The sequence below is a fragment of the Ammospiza nelsoni genome, chromosome 9 (genome assembly GCF_027579445.1).
Source record: "Ammospiza nelsoni isolate bAmmNel1 chromosome 9, bAmmNel1.pri, whole genome shotgun sequence".
NCBI classification, from domain to species: domain Eukaryota; kingdom Metazoa; phylum Chordata; class Aves; order Passeriformes; family Passerellidae; genus Ammospiza; species Ammospiza nelsoni.
The window spans coordinates 34,747,056-34,772,876 of NC_080641.1; the positions used below are offsets into that span (position 1 = coordinate 34,747,056).

The following is a 25,821-nucleotide window of genomic DNA, read 5'->3' on the forward strand; positions in this document are numbered from 1 at the left end:
AACTGATTCTGTGGGATCAGCTTTATTTTGTTGCTGTTCTGTATTTCAGCCTCTCCAGTGGATCTGTATCCAGGGAAGGGGGCAGTGATGGGGATTTGGGGAATGATTGCTGCTGGCCTTGGCTTCCATCAGGATGGATCCTGGGGCAATTCCCCTCACAAGAGAGCCCCCAGCTGTTCTCCAGAGCACTGAAATCCTTCCCAAAAATCTGTCTGGAGATAGGTTACTGAGGGATGAAGTGAGGAGAAGGGCCTGAGGGTGCTGGTGGACAATGAGCAATCCCTGAGCCAGCACAGTGTCCTGGGGGCACCTTCAGGAGGAGCATTCCCAGCAGGTCAGGGGTGATGCTGGAGAACAGCTGGGGCTCTCTTGTGAGGGGAATTGCCCCAGCATCCATCCTGATGGGGGCCAAGGCCAGGGCATCGTCCCTCTTCCTCACCCAGCAGCAATCATTCCCCAAATCTCCATCACTGCCACCTTTCCTGGGCACAGATCCAGCAGGTCAGGGGGGATCCTGCCCTGGGGACACCTCTGGGTGCTGTGTCCAGCCCTGGGGACACCTCTGGGTGCTGTGTCCAGCTCTGGATCCTCAGCACAGCAGGGACAGGAGCTCCTGGAGCTGAGCAAGGGCCTGGAGCATCTCGGTGCCCAGGAAAGGCTGAGGGAGCTGGGGCTGCTCAGCCTGGAGAGGAGCCCCATCGAGAGGGACCTCAGCCCTGGGTGTCCCTGTGTGTCCCTGGCTGTCTGTCCCTGTCTGTCCCTGTGTGCAGGGAGGCGCAGAGCATGGCCCAGGTTCTGTCCCGGGCCCCAGCGCTGGCACCAGAGGAGCGGGCAGGAACCGACACCAGGGAGTTCCCCTGGACAGGAGGCAGAATTTCTTCACTGAAAGAAGGGTGACAGATTGTCCAGAGAGGCTCAGGAGTCTCCTCACTGGGGCTACTCCAGACCCGTCTGGACACAATCCTGTGCCATGTGCTCTGGGATGACCCTGTCTGAGCACGGCGCTCGGACCCGTTCTGTGAAATTGCCGCTGCGTCCCGTTCATCCCGCACACCCCCCGGACCTCCGTTACGGGCAGCGCCGAGCCCGCCCCCAGCCCGCTGGGCTGTCCCGTGTCGTTCTGGGGCTCGGCGGGCCGGGGTCGGGCAGCCGTGAGGGGCCGGGCCCGGGGGCTCCCTCAGGCTGCCCCGGGCGGGGCAGGGCGGGGGCGGCCCCAGCGCCGCGCTCCCCCCGCGGTCCCCGGCGCGCTGCAAGATGGCGGCGGGAGCCGAGCGCGGCGCGGCGCTGCCCGCGGAGCCGCCGCCGCTGAGCGCCGAGGAGGTGGCGAGGCGGCTGGCGAGCACCCGCCGCGAGCTGGGCAACCGCCGCAAGATCCTGCTGCGGAACCTGCCGGCCGAGAGCAGCAGCCAGGTACGGCCGCCAGCGCTGCCCGCAGCCGCCCGGCGGCGTGGCACGCTCCCGCCCGCGCCTCAGGCGGGGGCCGGCAGCGGGGAGGGAGGCGCGGGGCAGCCCCGGGTCCCCCGCGGGGCTCGGCGGCCGCGGGGCGCTGCCTCCCCTCAGAGCCGCCCCTCACGGCGCCGGCTGCGTGGGGCGGCTTTGTTACCTGCGGAGAGCGGCTCCGGCTCGCCCGTCCACGCCTTCACCGGGGGCCACGCCGGGCTGGCCAGGCTGCACTCCCCGGGGAACGGCGGGGGTCGCGGCTCGGGCCGTGAGGGAGCGAGCGGGGCTCGCTGTGGGGCTCGCGGGTAACGGGAGCGGGGCTGGAGAGGCGGCACCTGTGTGCGCACAGGTAGGGAGGGCACTGCAGCACAGCCGCTTTCCGTGCGAAATCTGGAAGAAAAAGCTTCCAGACTGGCTTTTTTTTTTTCATTATTATTGTGAGGTGAGCCAGACGTAGAGAGGGAAAGCGGTTTTCCGCAGTCTGACGGTGGTTTAGGAAAATTCCGCTCAAATTGCTGCTGTTGGTAGATGATCGCTGAACTCTTCAACCGAGTGCTGTGAGTCAGATGCTGAGGTGATTTAGCTGCACAGTCACTTCAGCAGCTCCAAGCACTCAACTTGATGCACGAGTATTAAAAAAAAAAAAAAAAAAACAAACTAGAAAAGTAACAGCGCCTTTTGTTCTGCTCTGCTGATGGTGTGCCTCCCCCCTGTGTGAAGCACAGGTGGTTTTAGTACCTGCGGCTGAGAGCAGACTCTCAGTTTCTGCATAGAAAGGGACTATTCATTTTGGAGAGGCTCTGGGGCGCTCGCAGTAACCCGAGCCGCAGCGCCCAGCTGGCCGCTGCACTTCGCGTTGTTTTGTTCTCTCTCGGCGTGTCTGGCCCGGCTCTAGCAGGTTAAAAGTTTGGAGCTGACAGCTTTGTTAGGGTGCTTTGGGCACCTCTGTTGATAGCGGCCCGATGAGCTGATCTACAGCAAACTCGCAGCTTGGCGAGCGCTGCTAATCTTCGTCTCTTCACGAAGCGGCGGTGTTGACAGAGAGGCTTTGCTGGTGTGTCACCAGATGCTCGCCCTGGATGGAGCACTCTGTGACACTGTGACACTCCGGGTGTGTCCCCTGCTCCCCCTGCATGGGCTCCCATGTGGGAATTCGCCTCTCAGGTTTGGCGGTGCTTGCTCAGCCCGTGTGTGCTACAGGGAAATACCAACGTTAAGGTCAAGTTTGGCAGCCACGGAGTCTTCTGGAAGTTTGCCTTTTTGTTTTGAGGGCTTCAAAGCAGCGCTTAGATGCCTTTTTCTCCTATGTGTCAGATTCTAATGTTGCCCTGGACACCGTGTACAGATCCTGAAGTGCACTTTATAAACTGTCATTTTTATTTTTAACGTTGATGAGCTGCTGGTGGTGGTAACAAAGGCAGAAGAACTGTGCTGTAGAGAGAAAGTTTCTGTCCTGGAGCAGTTTTGGAAAGAAGGGTGTTTGTGGTCAGGCATGTTAAGTCTACCTGTGTATTCGGCTTCAAAATTACTATGAAATTTAACTTCTTTTTTGTTGCCAGTTAACACCCATGGTAAACACGGGTTTGTCTTCTCCTTGCAGTAATTGGTGAGCCAAGTAAAATCAGATAAACTGTTTCTGACCTGGCCAGTTTTATTCACTGTCAAGAGGGAGGCGAACATCACTGAAATGCAGCCAAGTCTCCCAAAATAGGTTTTCATAAATGTAACTATTCATCTCTGAGCGTTGGGGTGTTGGCTTTGCTGCCATTTGTTGTTAAGTGAAGAGTGAGGCCAAGATTTACCAAAATAGTTTTGAAATGAAAAATGATTGTTTTGCTGATAGAGAGATTGGTGGAGATACTCAGTTTTGCCAGAAAAGTAGGAAAAAACTAATTTTATTAATATGAAGTTACATAACGAATATGATTCCTCTACCAGTTGTAGCTACATATTAACTTTATTATTGTACTTGTAATCTTCAATTACCTTTGGAGCCCCACCTGTGTTAAACTAAATTTAAAAAAATAAATTGCCCTTGGGGCCACAGAAGAAATGTCCCTTGGCCATGAGGTTTCTGAAGCAGAAACAGGTTTAGAAACCAGAGCTCACCCTGCAAATAGATGCCTGCAGGATCAGTGTTCCTTCAGGCAATTCCCTCACTACAGCCATGGAGAAAGGATTTTTTGTGGCAGATCTGTTTTCCATCTTCCCTGCTCTTGAGGGCAGAGTCTGCATTTGCTGTTCAGCTGGCAAGTCAGTGGATGCTGAACTCTTCAGAGCTGCCAGCTAGTTCCCAAATTCACCCTCATGGGATTCCTCCAGCACAGTACCAACGTGTGGTGTGGTAATGACCCAGCAATGGCCACAGGCTGCTGCTGGCCTTTGTAACTCTTCAGGGCTTTGGTACCTGCAGCAGTGACTGCGCCTTAAAGGCAGAATTCAGAGCTGGGGGATCATGGGAGGCTTCCCTGTCTCTGCATGGAGCTTCCCTGGGATACGTGCTTGGAGCAGGGGTCCACTCTGCTGCCTTGGCAGGTCCCACTGCTCCAGTTCTTGGTGCCAGAGGAGATATTTCATGTTTCATGTCATACAAATACTGGGATGTGTCCTGTGCTCTTGCAGCAGGCACTTAATGGCTTCATTAGGGCAGGGCAGGGATGTGGGATGTTCTGCACCAAGATCACCCCTGGGTGTCGGTCCTCTGAGGAGCAGCAGGTACTGGCTCTGTCCTGGTGGCACTAACAGCCTCTGATGTGGTGCTGTGGTCAGGCTGATGCTTGCAGAGCAGTCTCTGCCAGGAGACTTTAAAAGGAGCGTGGTTGTGGTGACGGCTTTCATCGTGATCCGCCTGGCGCTGCACCGGGGATCTCTTGGCTTGCCTTGTGTGTGCATCCCCCTGAGCCACATCCCTGATCCGTCATCCGCTCCAGCAGCAAGGAGCACGGCCCCCTGCGATGTTGTGAGAGCAGAAATTGCAACCAGAAGGTCCCAGAACAATCCTAAAGCTGTTCCCAGTGCTCTGCAGGAGGGGCACTGCTCTGAGCAGAGGGAGGGAAGGAAACACCACCTCCTTCTCTCCTTTTCTGCTAAAGAGATGCCAAGAACATCAGGATGACCGGAGTGGAAGTGAAGTTGTACCTCACTGAACAGGAAGTTTTGTTTTGAGTTTGTATTGGTTTTACCCCAGCCAGAAAATAAGCACCACACAGCCACTTTTTCACTTCTTCACTGCCCTGGTGCTGGGGAGAATCAGGGCAAAAGTAAAACTTGGGAGTTAAGAACAGTTTAACTATTGAAACAAAATAAAACATATCTAAAATTAGTATAACACTAATAAAACTAATATGAATTGTAATAATTAATAATTAATTTGTAGCCAGATCTCCAGTGTTCTGTGCCAAGATCAGCTGCCCAGCAAGGGCTGTTGGTTTTTTGCTTCCCCTTTTTGCAGAGAAGATGCTATGGAAGATGCAATTGCTGCCAGCCATTTTTGGGTTGATTGTGTTGATTATCCCTAAATGCAAGCATGTTGCAGCTCTACAAAATAAATCTGGTGGAGGGGATGCTCTACTTTAATGTAGAGCGTGCAGCAAGTAGGGCTGGGTAATTATTTTTACACCCCGTGGTTCTGGGGTGGGACAGAATCAGAGAACAATGAAGCACTGAGATGTTGATCCAAACCTGCTGCAGTCCACCTGGGACAGGGATTTATTTGGCATTTTGGAACCTCGTGGACCCATCCAGTTTTCTCTCTGCTGTGTGTTCCTGGTCAAAAGCCAAATCCCTGCTTAGCATGGTGCTGTTTCTGGTGGGGTTGTGGCATTTTTCCCCCTTTCTCCCTGGATTAGCCATAATTTTCCCTGTTAGATGGAAAGCCTCTAATGAGGTGTGATGGTTTGAGGAAGTGCTCTCTCAAATCTGTTGGATGCCAGAGCTTTAAGTAGAGGGGCCTTTGTGTTCTCATTCCTCCTCTGTCACACTGCCTGAACATGAAAGGCACATTGTGGAGAGGGAGCTGCTCTCATGCCTTAAGATGGAATTTTAAATTTTTCTTTATTACTTTGCTTTTGCTTTGAGCTCTTGCTCTCTCAAGTTACTTCTTTCTATGTCTTTTCCCTCTTTCATTTAGCTCTCACACCATCCAGTATACCCAGGATGATGGAATTAATTTCCAGTCCCATAAAGATCCTCTTAGCAACACTCCCAAAAATCTCTGGAAGATCAGAGGAAAAAGTCTTTCATTCCATGAGAAATTGTTGTTTTCCTGTCTTCACATTTTCTTACATTACTTCACTAAGATCTTTGAGGGCTCTGATCTTACAAAAGTGAGAATCAATTCCCAAACACAGAGGTTTGCCCCAAAAGCAGTTTATGGCCTGGAATGAATGCATTTCGGGTTTCCTGGTTTGGGATTGTGGAGGTGAAGAGGGAATGAGCTGGGCAGGAGCTTTGGGACGCTCCCCAGTGCTCGCTGTTCCTGGCGGGTTTGAGCCCTGAGCCTCCAGCCTTGCCCCCCTGAGAACTCCTTACCTCAGCACTGCAAACCACCTGGGAACCGGGAGGGAAGAGCTGTGCTGAGCCCAGTGTCTGAAATGTAACTTTTTAGGGGATTTATCCAGCAATTAATGACATTTCGAGGCCCTCCTACCTCTCTGATCTCTGGTGGTCAAAATTGCACTTTGCATCAGTCCTTTTGTTTTTTATTAACCTCTTGTTGGTGCTGAGTGCTGCACTTGCTCTCCAGCACAGCTCTGGGTTTTCCCTTTATATTATTTAAACTGTGTCCAAATTTTCTTCTTTACTACTTATTTATTTAATATCTGCAGTGAAATCCATGTGTCATGTCATGAACTCACATATTTAGCAGTCTAAAATCTGAATCAAACGAACACCCTGTTATATCATTTTGTAAATGCAAAGCTTTTTTTCTGAGAAGATCTCATTTTCCTACCCTGCCTGCACAAATGGAACAAAGCCTTTTTCAGCTGGGAGATGATTTAAAACTTCTTGCTTAGCCAAGTAGCTACTTTAAACTTAATTGATTCTCATTTCAAGGATATTCATGTGAAGTTCAGGCCTTCAGCTGCTCAGTGAGAGCCAAGTTATGGACCAGGCTTGGAGAGTGTTTATATTGGAGACTTCCCTAAAGCTCACTGCAGACATCTGGCCAGGCACCCTCAGAATTGTTAAATATTCTCTTGCCAGAACAGCACAATTATTACATTTCATATCAAGTCTAGTTTTGCTTCCAGAGAGAGAACAGTGCTTAGATTTGGTGTGCTGTAGGCTTTATATACATTATTATTTATATCTTATGTATTGTTCCAGGTGAGTACTGAGAATTTCTTGGGTACTTTTCCCTTACACTGTGGCAGTCTGGGTAGGACAAGCTGCCTTAATTAGAAATAAACCACTGAGCTTTGCTAATTTGATAAATGTGCCTGTGAATAAGTCCCTTTCTAATTTGTGTTTAAAACAATGCAGGTACTAAACACAAAGTTTGAGGTGCAGATCTCAAATTGATAATAAAAGCTGAAAACTCAGGTTGCCAGTTTTTCTACCCAAGAGAGGACAGGGCAAGAACTGTGGTATTTCATGACCACATTAACAATAGTAAATAATACACTTCTTTAAAGGATAAAGGGTAATTTCTCTTAAACTCCTTTATTAGATTTGATTTTGCTTTTCCTGCTAATTTGCACGTATAACCAATTATTTCCTAATTACAATTTTAATTTGTATTGATGACAAGATTATCTGCTTTAAAAATTCTAAGGGGCTGTAGAGTGGCTATGCTTTATTGGTTATATTTCTGTTATTTTCTATATATTCTGTATATCTACATCTATCTGTCTATCCATTCTGTTATTTCTATATATTGGTTATATTTCTGTTATTTTCTATATATTCTATATATCTCTATCTATCTATCTGTCTGTCTATTTATCTATCTATCTATCTATCTTCTGTTATTTCTATATATTGGTTATATTTCTGTTATTTTCTATATATTCTATATATCTCTATCTATCTGTCTGTCTATTTATCTATCTATCTTCTGTTATTTCTATATATTGGTTATATTTCTGTTATTTTCTATATATTGGTTATATTTCTGTTATTTTCTATATATTATCTATCTATCTATCTATCTATCTATCTATCTATCTATCTATCTTCTGTTATTTCTATATATTGGTTATATTTCTGTTATTTTCTATATATTATCTATCTATCTATCTATCTATCTATCTATCTATCTATCTATCTATCTATCTATCTATCTAATCTTCTGTTATTTCTCTATATTGGTTATATTTCTGTTCCAGGAGCACAAAATCCTGGAATGGTTTGGGTAACCAACTGGGGGAAGCTGGGGGTGGAACACAGGCAGGGAATACAATGTTTAAACCAAGAGGGGATTACAGGGGAGGAGAACAACTTCAACAAACCAATGGGGCCTCGAAGGATACAAAATGGATGGAGAAGTTTCTAGAGAAAGGGGCAGGCTTGGGGAGGGATTGGTGTTCAGTGGGAGGAGGAACAGGGGAAGGTCTTTGGGAACCTGGACACCTAGGGCAGAACTGACAACACAGAGGGGAAGGAGCAACCCATTGAGAATAAAATGTGCCATAACAGTACAAAATAGGAGGGGCTGTAAAACTGCCTGCTAGGACTGAATTACAGTCAGAACCTCCCACCAGAGCAGGGGCGAGCAGCAGCAGTGGGAGCAGGCAGCTGCTGTTTGTTTGTGCCGTTCTCACGGAAACATCCCCGTGCTTACATTCCTCACAAGGGAGCGGGGTCACAGCAGAGATCTACCTGCCTTGGCTGACCCCAGAGCAAGCATTCCCTCCTGGCCCGGCCTGGGGAGCTGCAGAGGATCCACCTGCCTTGGCTGACCCCAGAGCAAGCATTCCCTCCTGCCCCGGCCTGGGGAGCTGCAGAGGATCCACCTGCCTTGGCTGACCCCAGAGCAAGCATTCCCTCCTGCCCCGGCCTGGGGAGCTGCAGAGGATCCACCTGCCTTGGCTGACCCCAGAGCAAGCATTCCCTCCTGGCCAGGCCTGGGGAGCTGCAGAGGATCCACCTGCCTTGGCTGACCCCAGAGCAAGCATTCCCTCCTGCCCCTGGGGAGCTGCAGAGGATCCACCTGCCTTGGCCGACCCCTTCTCCAGAGCAAACATTCCCTCCTGCCCCTGGGGAGCTGCTTGGAGCACCAGGATCAGAGCTGTCGTTCCCATTGCTTCCTGACACTTCTGCCCTGAGCTGTGGGGAGTGAAACTGGGAACAGCAGCACAATGGGAGCTCTGTTCCTTCTTTTCCACCAGACCTGAGTGCTGGGAGATGCTGGAGGTGAAGTTTAGAGAGGTGCCTGGCTTAGCAAGCAGAGAAATCTCAGTGTAGCACACAGATATTTACAGCTGTTTAATGGAAAGGAATACACGTTTCCTTGGAGTTTGCAGGCTGTGTTTTATCTTTGTAAATCCTCACAAAATGTGTTTATGTGAGAAATGCTTTCACTGAAACAATGCCCAACCCCAGCTCCACAGGTGAAGGTCTCAGCCCTGCCAGGAGCCCACAAGCACCAGAACCTTCCTGGAAGAGCCCTTTGCACAAACCTGGCAGTGTTGGCAGCCCCCTGTGGGAGTTGGTGTTAAAACCTTTACCAGATTTCTATGCTTAAATCAGGCTTTATTTTAAATCTCCCTTACATTCTCATCAGTTTTTATATGAGATCTCATCATTATCCCCCAGACTTGTTCAGTAGGGGCTGTTTTCCTCTCAAAGTTTCAGGGGAATCATGTGGAATCATCTGATGCACAGATGACTTTCAGAAGAGTGTGCAGAGCTGTTTGAAATCCAACTTCCTGCTACCTAATCATCATAGAAAACTTGCAGTGGTGCTCTTGTAGAATAATACAGGAAATCAAAAGGGCAAATATGTCCCTCTTTTGCTGAGTGGGACAGAAACAAATTTTTGGAGTCTTCAGGGGCACAGCACAACAGAACTGCCAGAAGTGTACAGAAAGTGTCTTCTCAGTCTCTTGTGTCTGAGGCAGAACCATCTCATTGTTGTTTGAGAGGTGTCCACACTCTCATCCCCTGCCTGGCTGGAATTCTGGGCATATCTTGCATTTCAGAAACCCCATCCTTATCACACCTTATTAGAGGATGTGTGGTGGCTGCAGAAATGCTGCCATATTTTATTAATGCAGTATTTGACAGCTGTTAAACAGTGAAACCAGAGATTGGTGCTCTCCTGACTAAAAGGTGTGCACCTGATACCCCTCACAGAGAACCCAATTAACCTTTAGGCTCCATATATTCAGTTACCAAACTGGCAGCTCCCCTCAGCTGCTGGAAATCAGCTGCAATTCAACTTTCAGACAAAGCTGCTTGATTATTTTGCTTGCAGAAATCACCTTGCACTCTTGTGTATGGGATTTGTCCAGCTAAAATAATGTAAATATCCAGGTTATTACTCCTGGTTTTTCCTTGGGGTGGTGAGTGCTCAGCTCTGCTTTCTCATCCCTGAACTGACAATAATTTGTGGGGTTTTTGGGGGATGTGCACCTTGGTTTTTTGGAGATAGCTGTAGCAAACTCCTCTTAGACTTGCTCTCAGCCACCCCTCCTCTCTTCCCATTAATTAGTGAGAGCAAATAACACTCTTGGGGTTGATTCTCTGTTGAGCAGCTGTGCAGTAATTGATAGAGGATACTTTCCAGGGGGTGCTCTGGCCACAGTTATCTGCTGGGTGAAAGAATATCCATTATTAAGGGTGAAAATCTATTAAAGTGAACTTGAGCAGGACACCAAAGCAACTGTTGGGTTTTGGGGCAGCATTGTGCCCTCAGTAAGTTTGGTGATGTGATGCTGCAGTGTTCCTTGTCCATGTGGCATTTTAGCTATGCCAGTTGTACTTCAGAGAAATGGAGAGGGTTTTGCTATTTAATGAGCTGTGATGTTATTTGTCTTTATCAAAAGGCAGTTACAGGACAGCCTTTTGTGTTTATGTCACCCCAGAGAATGAAAAGCAAATTAATCAAATTCTGCAAGCCAGTTTTTTATGGGAGATTAAAACATCGCTGCAGCAATGTGTAACCAACTCCTTTAAAAACAAATATTTGATAGTGTTTCTATGGTGAAATTTTCTGTTTGTTGGGAAAGTTTTTGGTTTTGTTTGAAATGAGGATGAATTTATCCACTTGCTTGGTTTGGGGACTTATTTATGTGATGTTATTTGTACTCTTCCCTTGCAGGAAATCCATGACTTGTTTAAAGATTATGAAATCAAGTACTGTTATGTGGACAGGAATAAAAGAACAGGTGAGAAGTTCACACTTCATTTATTTCAATTCTGTGAAGGACATCAAGTGCTGTGTGTGACATCATGGACTGTCACAGCTTGTCTGGCTCCCTCAGTGCCTTTTTTGTCACCTGCTGCTGAAGCCGGTGAAAGCTGGAAACTTTGTGGTGTTGATGTGATTTTTGGTCCCCTCTGGTCTCTCTCAGGAGCATTCCTCAGTGAATGTCCCTTTGGGACAGAGCTGACCCCAGCTGGCTGAATTCCTTTGGAAAACTGGCCCTGAGGCCTCTCTTGGGACAAACCCCAGGTGCCTGAGAGGAAAACCTGCCCAGCCCCATCTGCATTTGCAGTTTGCTCACATCAGGGAGCACTTCTGCCCTGCCAGGGTCACCCAGCGCTGTTGCAGCGTGTCCAGAGAGATCCCCATCCCTTGGGATCCTGGGACCCCATCTGGGTGACCCTGCTTGAGGAGCAGGAGGTCCCTGCCACCCTGATCCAGCATGGGACTGTGTGAAATGCCTGTGGACTGAAAAGCACAAAAAGAGATCTGTTAACCCCAAAGGGAGAGCTTGTGGATGTTGTCATCAAAGAGATTCCATGGAATCTGTGATGTGTGTATTCCACTTCAGTGGAATATTTAATTTACCAAAGAACGGTCTGCTAGTAGAATATTTAATTTGGTAAAGAGCAGTCTGCTAGTAGAATATTTAATTTTGTTCCCCAGATACAGAATTGGTTGGGTTCCAGGTAGTGAAGTTGTGAGCATTGCAACATAGTCACTTTTTGAGCTAATTGCTCATGATGTTCAATTGATAATTGAACAGATTTTAGGTATTATCTATAATAGATATATTTATTTGTTGGATCTTTGGGGTGAATCTGTGGTTTCAGGGGAGGGAGAGGTCTGCTAGTATAATATTTAATCTAGTAAAGAACAGTCTGCTAGTAGAATATTTAATTTTGTTCCCCAGATACAGAACTGTGTTGGGTTACAAGTAGTGAAGTTGTGAGCATTGCAACACAGTCACGGAGTTAATTTTAGTTAATCACTGCTCATGATGTTCAGTTGAGATTTTCGGTATTATCTATAACAGATACATTTACCTGTTGGATCTTTGGGTGAATCTGTGGTTCCAGGGGAGGGAGAGGTCTGCTAGTATAATATTTAATCTAGTAAAGAACAGTCTGCTAGTAGAATATTTAATTTTGTTCCCCAGATACAGAATTGGTTGGGTTCCAAGTAGTGAAGTTGTGAGCATCACAGCGTAGGCACTGAGTTAATCACTGCTCATGATGTTCGGTTGAGATTTTCGGTATTGTCTGTAACAGATACATTTACCTGCTGGATCTTTGGGTGAATCTGTGGTTCCAGGGGAGGGAAGGTGTGGCTGCAGCCCAGCTGGGGTGGGTGGCTGATGTCCCCGTGCTCGCTCTCTCCTGCAGCGTTTGTCACGCTGCTGAACGGGGAGCAGGCGCAGAGCGCCATCAGGAGGTTCCACCAGCACTGCCTGCGTGGCAAGGAGATCTCGGTGCAGCTGCAGCCCACGGATGCTCTGCTGTGCATCACCAACCTGCCCCCTTCCCTGGGCATCGAGGAGTTCGAGGAACTGGTGCGTGCCTATGGCAATGTGGAGCGCTGTTTCCTGGTGTACAGCGAGCTCACCGGCCGCTCCAAGGGCTACGGCTTCGTGGAGTACATGAAGAAGGACTCTGCTGCCAAGGCCAGGCTGGAGCTCCTGGGCAAGCAGCTGGAGGAGAGCACTCTGTTTGCACAGTGGATGGATGTGAACCAGCTCACCACAAACCTCATTCACTCCAAGTGCCTTTGTGTGGATAAACTGCAAAAAGACTGCGCTGATTCCAAGGAGCTGCTCCAGGCTTTCTCCCTGAAGTACAAACCTGTCTTCTGCCAGGTAGGCTGGCTTCCTGTCTGATGGAAAACCAGGGCTGGGATTGCAGCATTGCCTCACTTCACTCTTGCTGTCTTCCAGTTTATTTTTCCTATTTAATTTCCTATTTTTCTTATTTATTTTTATTTTCCTATTATTTTTCCTATCGACTGTTGTGCCATCTGCACAGTGATGGGAGCAGTGATGCTGAACTGCTCTGGGTGAGCAGTGTGATCCATGTTCTCTGGGAATTCTGGGATTTTTGAAGGATATCACTCCTGAACTGCTCTGGGTGTGCAGTGTATCCATGTTCTCTGGGAATTCTGGGATTTCTGAAGGATATCACTCCTGAACTGCTCTGGGTGTGCAGTGTATCCATGTTCTCTGGGAATTCTGGGATTTCTGAAGGATATCACTCCTGAACTGCTCTGGGTGAGCAGTGTATCCATGTTCTCTGGGAATTCTGGGAATGCTGTAGGATATCATTCCAGCAGTGCTCTGGGAGTGCAGTGTGATCCATGTTTCTGGGAATTCTGCAGGAAATCACCACTCCAGTGAAATGCCAGCAAAATGTTTGGAGGACATCCCTCTATATAATTTATTGAAAATAATTTGGTTTTTGAGAGCTTTTGAAGTAAATATTACTGAAAGTTTTATTGCTCAAAGACAGCCAGAGTGTATGGATACCACAAGTGCAACAGTTCAGATGATGCAAAATGCATCATATAATTAATATATTAGTATTTAACATGTTTTTCCCTCACTGAGGAAGGCTTGGGTTCTTGGCTGTTGTCAGGGATGGAAGTGCCACATCTTTTGGAAAGCTGGGAAGCACAGAGGTGGTGGATCCTTGCAGAGGTTTCCTTCTCATCCCTGTGACTTGTGAGATGAGGCCACAAATCAAAGTGGCACAGATAGACCACCATTGTAGTCACACAGATTTCAGTGGCAGGGCTGGTTTTGTGTTGGTTTTGTCCCTTGAGTCTCTGAAAGGCTGCTCAGGGCTCAGCCTGAGGGATGAGCACCCAGATTCCCAGCCCAGGGAGCAGAAATCCCTCAGGATCTGCAGCCTGACCTCCTGCAGGCTTTCCCTTCCTTAGGGCTCTTTCCAGCCCCAGCAGTCTGTACCTGGCCACAGGAAATCCTCACACTTGCCTGATCCAGATCCACCAGGAGATGAATAAACTGGAATTAACTCTTCCCATTCCTGCCTGTTTTGGTCTGGAGCCTGGGAATGTGTCTGCCTTCAGCCTCACCTCACTGATGCCTGAACTAAGGAGTTTTAGCTCCCATTATTTTCCTCCTGTAAGAAGGTATTAAGTGCTGGACTCAAGTCTCCTGCCCAATCTTTGTTTCATTAGCTCAACAGATTGATCCTTTAAAGTCTTTTCCTTCAGGGCTTTTTTTTTTCCCAGCTGTCAGATAATCTGGGGTTGTTATCAGCTCCCCCAACATTTTTTCACCATCCTTTAAAAATTCTGAGCTTCAAAGAACAACAGACTTCTTGGGGAAAGATGAGTTTCACTGACTGGCAGTTAGAAGCACTCAAAAATTGACTTTTTACCTTTTAAATCATAATAAATCTTGGGTAATACTTGGTGTGCGTGAGGAGAGTGTCTGCATTAGGTCAGTTCCTATAAAATACAGGAGGGTGGAGGTAGGAAAAGAAATAGTTCAGATTTGATAGGTGAAAAAGGGAAGAGAATGGATGCTAATTAATTAGGGGTTTATGAGTGAGACAGCCTGAAAATTGAGGGCAAAGAAAGGAGGAGGAGGAGGAAGACCCAAGAAAAGGTGGAAAAAGCAAAGAGGGGGGATGTGATTGGTAGAGACAGAAAAACTGAGAGAATAGGGAAGCAAAAACCTCAGTTTGGGGAGAATTTCTACAGAGAATGACTGAGAAAAGTTGTTTTTTTCTGGAAACTTTAGTGCAGCTCTTGTGGTGCTGCCATGCCTTAGTTCTGCTGGGAGCTCATGCAATATTTCATCACAATCCTTTGCCCAAAATTCTTACCTCAACTCATGAAATAAACTTTGGGTTTTTTCATCTTACTGCAAAGTTACCTTTTTTTTTTTTAAATCATTTTGATTTCTCCTCTACTGACAACAGAAATGTTCTGTCAGGAGGAGCTGAAGCTAAATACTTGCACATGGATATTGGGAAAAATGTGTTTTGTCCTTTGTTTCAACAAAATGGACCAGAAAACCTCATTGCTTTCTTCTGTCAACTTTAAATTGTCACTAAAAGGTCTCCAGCCTGATCTGGAGAGGAGTAAAGAGCTTTTTTCAGTAGCTGTTTACTTAAGGAGTTGAAAAGTTCCTGAATTCTTTGCAAGGATATTGGTGGCTGCACTTGGGACATGTTAGGGGAGTTTTGAACTGTGTTTCATTGCAGCTGAAACTAAAATACAAATGTTCCATAGCTTCAATCCCTTCTTTTCAGCAGTACCTCAGGTCTTTGCTAAACTGGTATCAAAATAGGAAAATAAAATGTGTTTATGTATGAAATATCTGTTCTGCAGAGCTGTGCCCAGAAGCCAGGCAGTAAAGCTCTGACCACCCTCTTTTTCTTCCAAATCTTTGACATTTATATTTCAGTTGTCAGGGGAGGTTTGTGGGGCTGAGCTTGTTTTTATCCAGTGCAATCTGGAGGAGGTTTTGTCTCTTCCACACCAGAGCTGGTATCAGTTTATCATCCCCATTCATCTGGGGACTGGAGATTTTTGCCTAAGCTTCATCCCTCCCTTCCCAGCCTGTTTTTTTGTTTGATTTAAATCTGCTCATTCTCTCCCAAAGTCTGCACACAAAGGCCAGGGCAGTGTTTGCCACGTAAGCCCTTTTCCAGTCTGCTTGATTGATCAGTCTGGCATCTTCTCTTGGCATTCCCCACAGGCACAGCCTTCCCCTGCTCCCAAAAGGCACCAGATCCTGCTGGAATTTGCATTGTTGCATGTTTCAGCAGCTGTCATGCACCCTGGTGAGCAGCACTTGGAATATGGCAGCCTGAAAAAAATGAAGAAGAACGAGTTTATAATTACCCTGCAAAACAAAACTGGCTGTAGCATCCAGCTGTATTTACAGTTTGCTTCTCATTGCTGCTTTGTTGTTTGAGTGTGTGATAAATGCACTCCATGGCTGAGGTGGGAATGGAGGAGATAATGGAAAGGATGAGCAGATAACATGGAGAGGTAACCATGAGACTGTAAACATGAATGCCAAATAGATGAAGATGTGATTTCCAACTTATTTCCAGTGTTTATAGAAAACAACCTCATCCTTTGGGGGAAATACTGACCTTGGTTGTGTCAGCTGTGCAGGATCTTGCAAGGGACAGGTGCAACATTGCAGGGCAGCTGCTGGAATTCCCATTTTCCATGGGGGCTGGGAGCTGTTACTGCTGGAATTCCCATTTTCCACAAGATTTGTTGTTGATGGAATTCCCATTTTCCATGGAGTGCTAGGACCTGTTATTGCTGGACTTGCCATTTCCCTGGCTCTGGAGCTGTTCCATTGCTGCAATTCCCCTTCCCCTGCCTCTGGAGCTGTTCCTTTGCTGCAATTCCCATTTCCCTGGGATCTGGAGCTGTTTTACTCCTGCAATTCCCATTCCCTGCCTCTGGAGCTGTTTTATTGCTGCAATCCCCCTTCCCCTGCCTCTGGAGCTGTTCCATTGCTGGAATTCCCATTCCCTGGTCTGGGAGCTGCTCCATTGCTGCAATTCCCCTTCCCCTGCCTCTGGAGCTGTTCTATTGCAGGAATTCCCATTCCCTGGGCTCTGGAGCTGCTCCCTTGCTGGAATTCCCATTCCCTGCCTCTGGAGCTGTTTTTACTCCTGGAATTCCCATTCCCTGGCTCTGGAGCTGTTCCTTTGCTGCAATTCCCATTTTCCATGGGCTCTGGAGCTATTTTACTCCTGCAATTCCCATTCCCTGGCTCTGGAGCTGTTTTATTGCTGCAGTTCCCATTTTCCATGGGCTCTGGAGCTGTTTTATTGCTGCAATTCCCATTCCCTGGCTCTGGAGCTGTTCCATTGCTGCAATTCCCATTTTCCATGGGCTCTGGAGCTATTTTACTCCTGCAATTCCCATTCCCTGGCTCTGGAGCTGTTTTATTGCTGCAGTTCCCATTTTCCATGGGCTCTGGAGCTGTTCCATTGCTGCAATTCCCATTCCCTGGCTCTGGAGCTGTTTTATTGCTGCAATTCCCATTCCCTGGCTCTGGAGCTGTTTTATTGCTGCAGTTCCCATTTTCCATGGGCTCTGGAGCTATTTTACTCCTGCAATTCCCATTCCCTGGCTCTGGAGCTGTTTTATTGCTGCAGTTCCCATTTTCCATGGGCTCTGGAGCTGTTTTATTGCTGCAATTCCCATTCCCTGGCTCTGGAGCTGTTCCATTGCTGCAATTCCCATTCCCTGGCTCTGGAGCTGTTTTATTGCTGCAATTCCCATTCCCTGGCTCTGGAGCTGTTTTATTGCTGCAGTTCCCATTTTCCATGGGCTCTGGAGCTATTTTACTCCTGCAATTCCCATTCCCTGGCTCTGGAGCTGTTCCATTGCTGGAATTCCCATTCCCTGGCTCCTGAGCTGTTCCCTTGCAGTTTGCCCAGGACGAGGACGGCGGCAGCGGGGACTTTGCGGTGCTGGAGTATGAGAGCGCGGAGCAGGCGGAGAGCGTGCGGGGCGCCATGGACGGGGCCACCATCCACGGCAGGAGGCTCCAGGTGTCCTTCTGTGCCCCTGGAGCCCCGGGCAGGAGCACCCTGGCAGCCCTGATAGCAGCACAGAGGATGGTGAGATCCCTGGGAGGATATTTGGGATGGGCTCCTCACACCTGAGCTGGGAGAAGGAGCCGGGCTTGGGGAGCATTTTGGGGTTTATCAAAGCCAGCTTGGAGCACCTGGGACAGTGGGAGGTGTCCCTGCCATGGCAGGATGGGGTGGGATATAAGGTCCTTCCCAAGCCAAACCAGTCTGGAATTCCATGGGGTCAGCACTGTTGGATCCCTGCCCATGATTAAGGGCTTTAGCCAACCCAAACCATTCTGGAATTCTGTGATTCCATGGGGTCAGCACCATTGGATCCCTGCCCATGATAAAGGGCTTTAACCAACCCAAACCATTCTGGAATTCTGTGATTCCATGGGGTCAGCACTGTTGGGTCTCTGCCCATGATAAAGGGCTTTAACCAACCCAAACCATTCTGGAATTCTGTGATTCTGTGGAGTCAGCACTGTTGGGTCTCTGCCCATGGTAAAGGGCTTTAGCCAACCCAAACCATTCTGGAATTCTGTGATTCCATGGGGTCAGCACTGTTGGATCCCTGCCCATGATTAAGGGCTTTAACCAACCCAAACCATTCTGGAATTCTGTGATTCTGTGAAGTCAGTGCTGTTGGATCCCTGCCCATGGTAAAGAGCTTTAACCAACCCAAACCAGTGTGGAATTCTGTGATTCCATGGGGTCAGCACCATTGGATCCCTGCCCATGATAAAGGGCTTTAACCAACTCAAACCATTCTGGAATTCTGTGATTCTGTGAAGTCAGCGCTGTTGGATCCTTGCCCATGGTAAAGAGCTTTAACCAACCCAAACCATTCTGGAATTCTGTGATTCCGTGGGTCAGTGCTGTTGGATCCCTGCCCATGGTAAAGGGCTTTACCCAACCCAAACCAAACCATTCTGGAATTCTGTGATTCTGTGAAGTCAACACTGTTGGATTCCTGCCCATGGTAAAGAGCTTTAACCAACCCAAACCATTCTGGAATTCTGTGTTCTGTGAAGTCAACACTGTTGGATTCCTGCCCATGGTAGAGGGCTTTAACCAACCCAAACCATTCTGGAATTCCATATAATCAGCCCAGTTCAGGCTCCTTCCCAAGCAGAGATGGCCAGGAAGAAGATTAATAAATATCCATAAAATCCCACAAAGTTGCACCCACGTAGCTCTGGGATTTATTAAATGTAATCTCCTGTAAGAGAAATCATCCCGGCTCAAAACAAAAGTGACTGGGAATGAGTCATTGGACAAGCTGAAACTTGGTTTCAAACAGAGAGGCAAGAATTTGTCAGCTTTAAGATAAATTTCAAGGCAGGAGAAATAGGTTCATTTCATGCTCGAGGTAGAAGAAAGCTCTTTACACCCACATGTCTTATCACATTGTTTCCTAGAAAATTGGATGTGATCAGTGTTCCATGGAGAGGCAGCAGAGTTCCCTCTCCTCAGCCTGCTCAGGCCACAGCTCTGTAAGATGATATGGTGCTCATGGCAACGTTCCTTATTCTCCACTACTGATAACTCTGGGGTTAAAGGAAAAAAAGAAATGTGCTTGAAATTTTGTTGGAATCGTTTGTTAGGTGTTTCATTTGAGGGGAAAAAAAGCAGGAAACAGGGAAGGAAATGGTTTTTCTGTGTCAGATGAAATGTGTACATTGCCATTGGAGTTTGAAATGTATTCATTGCTTTTTGTTGCTTCTGACACTTTTTCTCTCTTCATTGGAGATGAGGAACAATAGGAAAGGTTTGCTTCCAGAGCCAAATCCAGTGCAGATCATGAAAAGTTTTAATAATCCAGCAATGCTGCAGATGCTGCTGCAGCCCCAGCTGCGTGGCCACGCTGTTAAACCTGGTAAGCTGCTCTGAAATAATGCAAAACCAAGCCCTGTTCTCAGTGCTGCAAGACTCTTGCAGGGTAATCAAGTAGAAATAATATTTAAAATCTGTGCAGACCCTGTTTCAGTGTGTTTGTGCAGGTAATTTCACTTTTTATGAAAGCAAAAGCAAGAGGTGCTTTGCTACACTCTTGTGTGTGGGTAAAATTCAGTGTTCCTACAAATACCCTTGTATGAACTCTGTAGGCTCTGAATATTCATCTTAGAAATGGGTTTAGAAAGAAATGTCTTTTGCAAGGCTTGGTTAAACTTAAATCTGATTTTAGATCTGAATTTTGCAGCCTGAATCTTTCTCCTGTTGCCAATGTAAATCTTTATTCTTTTGGCTGCTGCCACAGCTGTGCAGAGTATTTATTATAGCATCAGCCAGAAACATTTCTGTGTTCTAATTAGGATGTGAATAAACATAAACCCTAATTAATCACAGTTCAAACGGTGAAAGTGCTCAGAGCAGGAACAGGTGATGGGGAGAGCTGAGAGTGTGGCTACAAAGAAACCCAGAAATGGGTGTGAAGTGACCACTTCAGGGCAGAAACACTCCAGCTAAATCTGAATTAAAAGCACTTCAGACAAAGCTGAGCCAGCAGTCAGCTCAGCAGTGAAACTCTCAGGTGTGGAGGAGCTCTCACATTCTGTAATTTTACATCAAAAGGTTTCATAACCTTTCCCAACCTAAACGAGTCCCTTGTTCCCTTGCAGTGACCTTTGTACAATTGGAAGTTATCTGGAAAGCAAATTAAAAACTGCAGGATAATTCTAAAGACTTTTACTTGCCTAATTTGTAAAATTCACTAATTTCTTGTGTGTTTCTTAAGCAGTTCTTGGAGCATCTGCAGGCTTACCTCACCTCATAAATTCAGCAGTTGGGCCACCTTTTTTGCAGCTGAATAAAGTTCATCAGGTATGTGACAAAAAAACTGTCATCAAAAGAAGTATCTGTGGAGAGATTCTAAAATTTTAAGGAATTTAAAGCTAAAATGAAGTGTTCTTATTTGAGCTCTAAGGAAAGCTATGAGATGGGGAAGCAGGCAGTGCTAACTGTCCAAAATGCAGTTATTTTATCTAAATTTTGGACTTAAAACCTGCCAATGTAGGCAAAACTTGTCATTACTGGCAGAAAAACCCTCTTTAAATGAGCTCTCAAGGAGCCTGGCACATCCCTTTCCCTAGGAGCAGCCCATCCACACTCCTGGAGGGACTTTATGGTTTATCTGATTCAAATCAATGAGTTCAGCAGCCTTGGCTTCATTTTCAAGCTTGCAGGGACCCAAATGTGCTGCATGTGCCATAAAAAAATAGAGATTTGCTGATGTTATTTCTTACTGATGAATCCCCCAAATTCTCCTGTAACTCCAGATGGGCACCAGAATTCCTGAGAGAAAATGGGAAGGATCTCTGGGATGGGTTTGTGCTAGAAACTGAGAGAGAGAAAATGCACCCACAGCCAGAATTTCTGCCTTGAGCTGAGCTGCTCTCAGGGGCCAAAAATTGAATTTAATATTCATGGTAGGGATTTACACAAATACCTACAAGGGACTGGAGTCCATCACTTGGCCTTATTATTTCTGATATTTCAGAAATTTCCATTTTAAAAATAAAATCCCTTCAGCATCAATTATTCCTGCAGCTCTTTGGACAAACACAGGCTTAGAGATCTTTAAAAAGACCCAACTAAAATGCAGAAATATTCCCTTTGTTATGTATATTGAGCTCTTCTGTTTTTTCTCTAAAAACTGGTAGGTTAATATGTTAAATTTAATAAATTCTGCTTAATTTTGCCCTATATAAAATATACATAATTATTTGGGTTTTTTTAAACTGAAATTACATTTTCAGTTGGTCTGTTTAAGTTCCTGCTGCTCTCTCTGCAGCCTGTACTTCCTTGGGAGGCACTGGGAGTGTTTGGTGCTCCCAACTGGAGCCAGGGATGTTTTCCACAATTAACAGTGGGATTGATGATGATCCAAAGGTTTTTCCAGTGGTTTTTGCCTTGGGAGAGCTGCAGCCAAACAACTCTGTGTTTTCTCTGTCCAGAGATTTAAAAGTCTCATCTCCTTCTCTTCCTGGGAGCTTCCTGTCATTTCATGAGCTCTAAACCTGAATTTTAGAAGTATCTGATGATCCCAATTTCTTCTCTAAGGCACATTTTTCTCTTCTTGGTGGTTTGTTTTGGGGTGTTCTCTAAAGCCAGAGAACCAGGTCACTGTTTTATTTATTTGTTTGTTTATTTGTTTATTTATTTATTTTGAAATTCAGTGTTGTGACTGAAACCCCTCCCCAGTCACGCTGGTTTAGCTCCCTGCAGGTCTCAGGTTTCCCTTTTATATTCAGGGCTTTGTGAAGTAACAGAATGAGAATAAATATTTTAAAATAATCATTTAAAAAGGGTTCAACAGAGAGGATTTGAAAGTTATTCACACAGTAATTTTTCAACTTGAGGTATCCTGATTTTCAATTTGTTTCTCTTTATTTCTTTTAATTATAAATTATCCTGCCCCAAAATAATGCATTTTCAGCTTCCTCAGGGATGTTTTCCTCAGTCATCCAGCAATTTGTTAAATCTTGATTAATCCAGAGCCTTTCCCCTGAGGATTCTGACCAAACTGATTTTTCCACTCTTCTATTTCTGAAAGTTTTGCAATTGAGCCACTTTGCTTTGTTGCTGGAGCCAAGTTTAGAAGGAGCAGCCCCTGGCACTGGTGACAATAACCAGCCCTGCATCATTTCTCCTGGAAATCACTGAGACAATTCAAATAGATGCATAACTGATCTAGATATGGCCCATCTTTGTTTGAAAAACCACATTTCTGAGCCCAGAAAATCATATTTTAGTCCAGAAGATCATATTTCAGTCATGAAGGGTTTTTTCTCTAAGGAATTCAAGCCTGCCACCCAGACACAGCCAGGGCTTGGAAATATTTGGGAGATGTTTTGCACTCTTCATCCCCTGGGTTTGGTGATAAAAACAATAAAGGGTGAACTTGGCATGATCACAATGTCCTGTCTGTTTATTTTAGTACAACAACCTATAGAATAACCTGCATTTTACTGGCAGATGATGCTGCCAGGCACTTCCAGGCCTGTAGAATAAATCATGATGTCTTTTAAGGTTTATTTTAAGCCTCAGAGCTGGCCAGAGCTCACAGTGTTGAATATACCAGTGCAGAGTCTGGAGAGGGTGCCCCAAAGTTATTAATTCAGTGGCTCAGTTCTGGTGGCAAACTGATCCAGAATATTCTGAATGAGCAATGTGAATATTTTATAGACTTGCCAATGTGCAGGCACTGTGATTTGTCAGGTTTTAATGCCTCTGGGGTAGGATTTCATGTAGATTGTTGTGGGGGGAAACATATCTGGGTATTTGGCTGAAGCAAAAGGAGTTCTGTGGAGGAAATTATTGTCCTTAACTCAAAATGTTTAATTTCTTCAAACAGTGCTGTGTGAAATGTTTCTGTGGCTGGCAGCTAACCCTTGTTTTACTCCTTTGTCAGAGCTCACTGCTGGGGAGCACGTCCAGCCTGCTGCTGCAGAGCCCTGCTCACCTGCCCCTGCCCCAGCAGCAGCTGCTGAAGATGGAGAACATGCAGGCAAACAGTGTAAGGCCATCCCTGCAGCTCTGCTCTCCCTGAGCACCCTCATCATCCCTAAAATAAATCATTTATAGCATCAGGTGCCTGTGATCTTAAAGTTCCCTTCCAACCCAACCCATTCATGGTTCTGTGATCCTTCAGCGGAGCTGAAGAGGGTTGAGAGTGTGGAAGTTGTAAAAAAGTAGCTGTGAGCAGATAATTTTAATGATTTACACAGTTTTCTCTTCTTCCTTTTAGAAACCAGGTTTGCTGGGAGAGCCTCCAGCAATGCTGCTGCAGACAGTGCTGGGCATAGGGGTGATGCCAGCAGTGAACTCAGGCCTGGCAGCACGAGGAGAAGCTCTCAAGTGTAAATGACATTTCATTTCATCCCACACCACTAGAAATGCCCAGCTTCACATTCTGCACCTGGATTTCTCCCTGTGTAGCAAAAGCAGCTGGTTAAATACCCTGCTGGCTCAGTTATTCCTTTTTTGGTACACTTGGAATATGCTTTTATTTAGACGTGGCATTTTTTGGGGTTTTTCAAAGCAGGTAAATGGGAGTTGCTGGAGAGGCACCACAAATTTGCTCTTTGCCTTCATTTTATTAAGAAATGAGTTTTAGCAGCCAGTCTGTGACAGGTGTCAATTTGGAATGCAAATTTCTGTGCCACTGATGCCCTCAATATTTATGAGGAAGGATCAGTTGGATCCTGGGGTGCTCACCTGGAGAGGAGAAGGCTCCAGGGAGAGCCCAGAGCCCCTGGCAGGGCCTGAAGGGGCTCCAGGAGAGCTGCAGAGGGGCTGGGGACAGGGATGGAGGGACAGGACACAGGGAATGGATTTAAGCTGGAAAAGGGGGGATTTAGGTGAGATATTGGGAAGGAATTTGTGATTGAGAGGGAGGAATAGAATTCCCAGAGCAGCTGTGGCTGCCCCTGGATCCCTGCAGTGCCAAGGCCAGGTTGGACACCCTGGGACAGTGGGAGGTGTCCCTGCCATGGCAATGGATGATCCTTAAGGTCGCTCCCAGCCCAAACCATTGCAGGATTTTCTGCTCTTGTTTCCTCCACTGCTCCCTGTGCTCTGCAATCCTGGCCTTGCTCTGAGCCATGGCAGTGACCAGGAGCAGGGAAAAGGCATCCAGGGAGGGCAGAAAGCTCCTCCAAATACCCAGGTTGTCATTTTGAAGAACATTTCCAGTTTTCAGTGAAAGAAATTCTTCCCAAAGCCAGCTGAGGTGGGGTTTCCCCCTGTGCTCCCATCCAGCATCCTCCAGGATGTTGTTCCCAGTTTTTCTTTGAAAATGCCAGGAAGCACTAAGAAAGTTATCACAGGGAATGTTTAGAAAAGTCAGAGTTTTATTGAATCAGCTTGAAATGGAGCTGTTTGCCTGTGGGATGGGGAAGGAACAAAAAGCAGTGCAGTAGATCTGGAATTGTTCTCCTCCACCCTCGTTAACCCCACAACAAACCCCTGTGTAATAAATCCCACGTAACAGCAAAGTTTCTCCATTTATGGCTGCCTGCAGCATCTAACCCAGCTCCCATTCCAGCAGCAGCAGCGGGGATGGGCGTGCTGCCATTCTTCCCAAACCAGCACATGGTCGGACAGGCCCTGCCCGGGCCCAACGCCGCCGCTGCGGACAAAGCCGAGCCAGCTCCGCCCTTCGCTGCGGCCCTGCCCGGCCTGCCCGGGGCGCTGCCACGGCCCGCCAAGGCTGCGGGGCAGGGCAAGGGCTGCGAGCCCGGCATCGGGGTAAGGGCGTGCTGCACACACACTGCTCCTCTCTCTTCTCTTCTCTTCTCTTCTCTTCTCTTCTCTTCTCTTCTCTTCTCTTCTCTTCTCTTCTCTTCTCTTCTCTTCTCTTCTCTTCTCTTCTCTTCTCTTCTCTTCTCTTCTCTTCTCTTCTCTTCTCTTCTCTTCTCTTCTCTTCTCTCTTCCTCTCCTCTCCCTCTCATCTTCTTCTCTTCTCTCTTCCTCTCCTCTCCCTCTCATCTTCTTCTCTTCCTCTCCCGTCCTCTTCTCTTTCCCTTTCCTTTCCTTTCCTTTCCTTTCCTTTCCTTTCCTTTCCTTTCCTTTCCTTTCCTTTCCTTTCCTTTCCTTTCCTTTCCTTTCCTTTCCTTTCCTTTCCTTTCCTTTCCTTTCCTTTCCTTTCCTTTCCTTTCCTTTCCTTTCCTTTCCTTTCCTTTCCCTCCTCTTCGTCCTTCCGCCACTTCCTTCCTCCCTTCCTTTCCCTCCTTCTCTCCTCTCCCCCTTCCCTCACCTTCCTCCTCCTTTCCTTTAACCCCTCCTGTGTCTCCCCTGTACAATTCCCTTTATTTTAACCCCTCCTGTGTCCCCCCTGTACAATTCCCTTTATTTTAACCCCTCCTGTGTCTCCCCTGTACAATTCCCTTTATTTTAACCCCTCCTGTGTCCCCCCTGTACAATTCCCTTTATTTTAACCCCTCCTGTGTCCCCCCTGTACAATTCCCTTTATTTTAACCCCTCCTGTGTCCCCCCTGTTCAATTCCCTTGCTCCCAGGAGCATCCTGGGGACACGTGGAGCTCTCAGCACTGGTGTTGATGGGGACAGAACAATGCTCTCTCTCCTTGGTGGTCCAGCTGAAGGAACAAAGCAGCTCCTCAGTGCTGCAGGGCTCTCTCCATGTGTCTGCCTCACAGGGCTGGATCGTGGAATTGAACATTTATCTCAGGGCACTGTCTCCTCTAAAGGGCAAACATTGAACTTGGGCTCGAATTTCGTGATTCATCAGGACCAGTTCTGGTGGTTGGGGCCTGTGGGTTTCCAGGTGCTTGTGTGTTTGTATATAAATTTTCCACTTTCAATTACCAGTTTTTAAAAATATTATTTATTCCCTCGAAGGTGAAGTGTGAGACGATGATGGAATGGGATTTAAGTGGTCTCATTCTTTCAGAATTTTTTTCTGCCCTTAAGAA

The 25,821-nt window shown here is 46.8% G+C and overlaps 1 protein-coding gene across 1 annotated transcript in view; it reads left to right on the forward strand.

The window, feature by feature from the left end:
* The first annotated feature begins 1,244 nt into the window (after positions 1-1,244).
* Positions 1,245-25,821, forward strand: part of RAVER2 (ribonucleoprotein, PTB binding 2) — a 30,413-nt gene continuing 5,836 nt past the window's right edge. The window contains exons 1-9 of the mRNA XM_059477881.1: positions 1,245-1,410; positions 10,706-10,772; positions 12,196-12,665; positions 17,239-17,430; positions 19,138-19,264; positions 20,123-20,208; positions 22,799-22,903; positions 23,135-23,246; positions 24,434-24,636. Coding sequence (XP_059333864.1) covers positions 1,255-1,410; positions 10,706-10,772; positions 12,196-12,665; positions 17,239-17,430; positions 19,138-19,264; positions 20,123-20,208; positions 22,799-22,903; positions 23,135-23,246; positions 24,434-24,636 — 1,518 coding nt within the window. The 5' untranslated portion in view covers positions 1,245-1,254. The remainder of the gene's footprint in view (positions 1,411-10,705; positions 10,773-12,195; positions 12,666-17,238; positions 17,431-19,137; positions 19,265-20,122; positions 20,209-22,798; positions 22,904-23,134; positions 23,247-24,433; positions 24,637-25,821) is intronic.